Source organism: Ochotona princeps, chromosome 22, assembly GCF_030435755.1.
Source record: "Ochotona princeps isolate mOchPri1 chromosome 22, mOchPri1.hap1, whole genome shotgun sequence".
NCBI lineage: Eukaryota > Metazoa > Chordata > Mammalia > Lagomorpha > Ochotonidae > Ochotona > Ochotona princeps.
In genome coordinates, this window is record NC_080853.1 from 34,531,616 (window position 1) to 34,536,390 (window position 4,775).

Consider the following 4,775-nt stretch of genomic DNA (forward strand, 5'->3'; position numbering starts at 1 on the left):
TTGACTTGACAGAATTAGTCCCCAGTGCCAGCTTCTGCCAGCTGATGCTGCGGCCAAGCCCAAACATCCCTCACCCACTCTAATTTATGCTTACACCAGTGGGAACAATCAGCCCAGCCTGGCTTTTCCCTGATCTAGTCCACATGCAGCGCACAGGTATTGCAGCCTTGCTTAGTCTGGTCTGTCCTCATCCCAGCCCACGCTCTCCAGTGGGAGTAGCTGTCCAGCGAGGGGACCAGCCCCTTAATCCCCCTGCCAGCTCTGTCCCTCCCTTCCTGGATCTCACGTGTGCTGGTTGGGTGCTGCAGTCAAATCCAGTACAGGCAACCTCACCCTGGCATTCCATAATGTGTACTGGTTTTGTCGCAACCAAACCCGGCTCAACCCACACTCTGTTCTGGTGTTCGGATTTGCCAGTGGATGACATGAACTGATTCAGCCTGGTCTGCCCCTGACCCATGCCGAATGTGTGCCAGTGGGACACTTTCCATGGCCTATTCTGGGCTGTTTCCTATCATGCTTCTTGCGCCTACCTATTTGTGGCCTGGGAAAGCAGAAGAGGATAGACTAAAGCTTTGGGACCCTGCACCTGCATGGGAGACCAAGAATTGCCTAGCCCCTGGCTCCTAACTTCAGATTGGCTCAGCTCTGGCTGTGCAGGCCACTTAGGGGAGTGAACCAATGGAAGAAAGGTCTTAATCTCTATGTCTTCTTCTCTGTAAATCTAACCTTCCAATAAAAAAATAAATCTTTCATAAAAATTCTCTAATCTGTTGGTATAAAACTCACATACCATTGCTGTTAGCATCATATCTGGAAATATTTTCTTCCTAGAATAGCATGAAGGGGGACGATTATGTAAATAAGCTAAAACATCAAAGACTCTTTACAAGGAGAATCCATTCTAACTTTAGAAAACAGATTTGCCTTGATCCAGAAACTCCAAAGAATGTTGGTCTTCAGATAATTCCAAGTAATGTTTGAGTCCACAGGAATTTTCTAACACCCAGCAGAGGGAAGAAACCTAGACACATTATAGTAGGAAATCAGAAAGGATCAAAGCTTTGCTACAGATAAGGTCAATGACAAGATGCAGTTTACAGTAAAGAATAGAAAATCTCACGCTATATAAACTAGTGTGCAATAAAACAGTGTGCATTTGTCTTGTTTGTGTGTGTATCTGTCTGCCACTCTCTATGTCACACTGCCAAATAAGTAAGTAACCTTTTTAATAAGATGAGAGTGAGAAACAAATAGTTCCACATCCTGTAATAAAGCATTGGAAACACATCCTTGTTCTAGAGCAAATCTCATGGCAGGCTGTAATTCCAAGCATGGTTTACTGTATAATCATCAACGCATTCATGGTTACAGAAGCAAATACATGCAGTGATGATATTCTTTTCAGCCAAAGAAAAAGGAATTGACAAAGAAATAATACGCTATATTTAGTGATTTTAATTTGGAATGTGATCTTAGACTTTTAAAAGAAACCAAACAAGTTCAATGATACTAAATCCAGATCTTTCTAGCAAAACTCAAGCAGTTTATCTGCAAACTAAGCTAGATTCTTTATTTTTAAAAAAGTATATGATAAACTGGCTAAGACTTTGGCTGTGAATGAGTCCTAATCCTAACCTGTAAGAACTTCAGTATATGCACTGTAAGATGGAATCTTTTCAAAGCTGCTTCTCTTGGACTGAATGTTAATAAAATCTTCTCCCTGTGGAGTCGCACTGTGCATCCTTTTCAAAGGCAGGAAGAAAAGGAGAATGCCTGAGAGGCTAATTACAGAGCTGGGAAGATACATGATAAAGCATTAAAATAAATGAGATAGAAGAATTATCAGAGAGCAGAGCCGAAGACAGACGAACCATATTTAGTACACTAATCCCAAGTGTTTATTTTGCGTTCTTCTGGTCTTTAAAGATGACAGCTTGTGATCAATTGCTTCCCTTGAAGGCTGGCTGCTTTCCTTCCCTAGCATTTAATTTCTGTTTGATGTTCTTCACTTTGTGTCAATGTACGAACTACTGTTAAGATATATAGCAGCGATTAAAATAATTCATCCATCTGCTTATAATTAAAGACCAAGTTAAACATAATGACAACTTTATCTAGCAAGCTACCTATCATCTATAAAACGGGGAGAGGGGCTCTGCAATAACTGCTGCAGCAGATGAGTTTAGTTCAAAAAGTTTCCTTAAAAAAAAAAAATGAGGATTTTTAGTCAAGGATATCACCAGGTATGTGAAATGAAAAAAAAGGGGGGGGGCGGGAAGAAAAATGTTTAATTTCGGTATTACCAATGGGAAACATATCTTTGTGGATAGCTCAAAGATTTAAGGTAGAAAAATGGCTGTTGACTCAAAGGTTTCAAATTTGTCATAAATATGAGAAGTTACTGAAGTATCTCAAGTGCCCCACATGTAAAAAAGATGGAAGTGCACAGCACTGGGTTGAAAAATCACTGAATACATCACTTCTCTAGAAGAAAGAGCAAATCAAAGCACTTATATTGAGAGGTAGATAATTGCAGAGAGAAAGGAGAAACACACATACCACAACAGAGAGGGAGAAAGCTCTTACCCACTGGTCCTTCCCCAAATGTCAGTAATAGCCACTTACAGCAACCACGGCTGTGAGCTGTATCCAGTTTTCGTGTATGAATGGCAGGAACAGGGCTCCTTGAGACATGGCCACTGCCTCTCCAGGGTCTGAAGTCAGCAGAGGAGCCAGGTGAGGAACCCAGGCACGCCCATAAGGGATCTGGGCTTATCACTTCCTAGGCCTTTCACCTCTCTCTGAGCAGGTTTTCCATTGTTTGTCCATTTATCCTTTTCGCCTATTGTCATTTTGGAGTAAACAAAACACACTTTATATTTTTAAGAAAGCATTTGAATACAAAATGTTCACACATACAACTGCATCACTCTGAAAAACACAAAATTACTGATTCACATTCTGCTTCTTACATTGCCTTTCTTTTTTCGTGTGGATATATTAACACGTACTTATATGCAGATCCATTATAATGTGGTAGTCAAATTATCACATACTGCCTTGGAAAGTGTTTTTATCATGCAACAGTCTATTAGGATTTTTAGTATATTTGAAGGACTCCAATACCCAAGTCAGCAATTTGATATTTAATGGAAAATAGAAACCAAGATCTGGTCTCAACTATACTTTGACAATTTTCTAATAATCACAGTTTGACTAACTACCAGAAAAACCTGAAGACCAAACTGGCAACACTGTAAAAGTACACCTGGGTCGGGCTGCAGGAGAAGATGGCGGTCTCCACAGGAGTTGAAGTTCCTCGTAATTTTCGCTTGTTGGAAGAACTTGAAGAAGGACAAAAAGGAGTAGGTGATGATACGTTTAGCTGGGGCCTTGAAGATGACGAATATATGACACTTACAAAGTGGACAGGCGTGATTATTGGGCCACCAAGGATGAACTATGAGAACAGGATACATAGCCTGAAACTAGAATGTGGACCTAAATCCCCACAAGCTCCTCCGTCAGTTAGATTCATAATAAAAATTAATATGAATGGGATAAATAATTCCAGTGGAATGGTGGATGCACGAAGCATACCAGAATTAGCAAAATGGCAAAATTCATATAGCATTAAAGTTGTACTTCAGGAGCTAAGACGTCCAATGATGTCCAAAGAAAATATGAAGCTTCCACAGCTACCAGAAGGACAAACATACAACAATTAATTTTAGTGGATCTCAAACTTGTCTTGAATCAACAACCTTCTATTCATATTAATGTCTTGATTGAATATCATAATGCAAAATACCCAGCTGGTATATATTCCAACTGGTATATATGACACAGACATTTGTAAGAATATATTTAATATATGTATACCCATTATGTTTTCAGGTAACAGGAGGAAAAATGCAGCACAATTTTTCTTTCTCTTGTTGAGGCATTGTCATTTAAACATAGACCTGGAGTGCTCCAAGTAAGATTCGGGTTTACAAGACGCAAGCATGGTGAGACGTGTCAAATGGCAGTGGAACAGGTGTTTCTGAAAAGTAAAAATCCCAAGAAGGGCAAACAGAAATGGCATGCTTTATCCATCTTGCTTAGTGAAAACTGCAGTGGAAATTGTTTAAGTAGCAGGTACAGTGAATATTGTCACAAATTGTGTTAACTTTTGAAACGGTGTGGGTGCTGACTACTAGTAGTATGAAAATATGTTCAGTATTGTTTTGATACCTATATTTATAATAAAAAAAAAATGTTGAGGAGTGGCTGATGAATTTCTGCTAAAAGCTGTTCATGTGTGTTACATGTAACAGACATGGTAAATATTTGTTTACAGTCTTTGTTTAACAAACCAAGCATTTAAGTTCAAGTGAAGTCAACAAAAAAGAAAATAGGTGTATGGATAAGTGATTTTGAGATTAAAATTAGTCCTAAAATATAAATAAAATGTGGAACGTGTCCTCAGGGGGGAAAAAAAAGCACATCTGGAAGAGTGTTGGATAGTTTCACTAGCACAGTTGACCACCATAAATTTAATAAAGTTTCTCACCAGTAAGTCGGGCATAAATAACATCATTCAAATGCTTTTACCAAGTCTTGTGAGCAAATTGCTTTAGATTTTAAATGTATTGCTGCTTCCAGTAATGCTTACAAAATCTATCCTCTAGTGACTAAAAAAGAATCAAAACTTCAAAGGCCCACCAGGAAATACTTCTGTCTTAAGAAGAGTCACTGTAGAAAGTACTCCGTGTAGGAGCCAACACCAT

At 39.1% G+C, this 4,775-nt stretch overlaps 1 protein-coding gene across 1 annotated transcript; it reads left to right on the forward strand.

Moving 5' to 3' along the window:
• The first annotated feature begins 3,281 nt into the window (after nucleotides 1-3,281).
• LOC101523223 (ubiquitin-conjugating enzyme E2 variant 2-like) lies at nucleotides 3,282-4,468 on the forward strand. The gene has a single exon (XM_004593346.3). It carries the CDS (start codon nucleotides 3,294-3,296, stop codon nucleotides 3,729-3,731), a length of 438 nt encoding a protein of 145 aa, XP_004593403.2. The 5' UTR covers nucleotides 3,282-3,293; the 3' UTR covers nucleotides 3,732-4,468.
• The last annotated feature ends 307 nt before the right edge of the window (nucleotides 4,469-4,775 follow it).

What these genes read in the sequence shown, in the direction of transcription:
- LOC101523223 (XM_004593346.3), top strand. Translation starts at nt 3,294, where the DNA reads ATGGCGGTCTCCACAGGAGTTGAAGTTCCTCGTAATTTTCGCTTGTTG.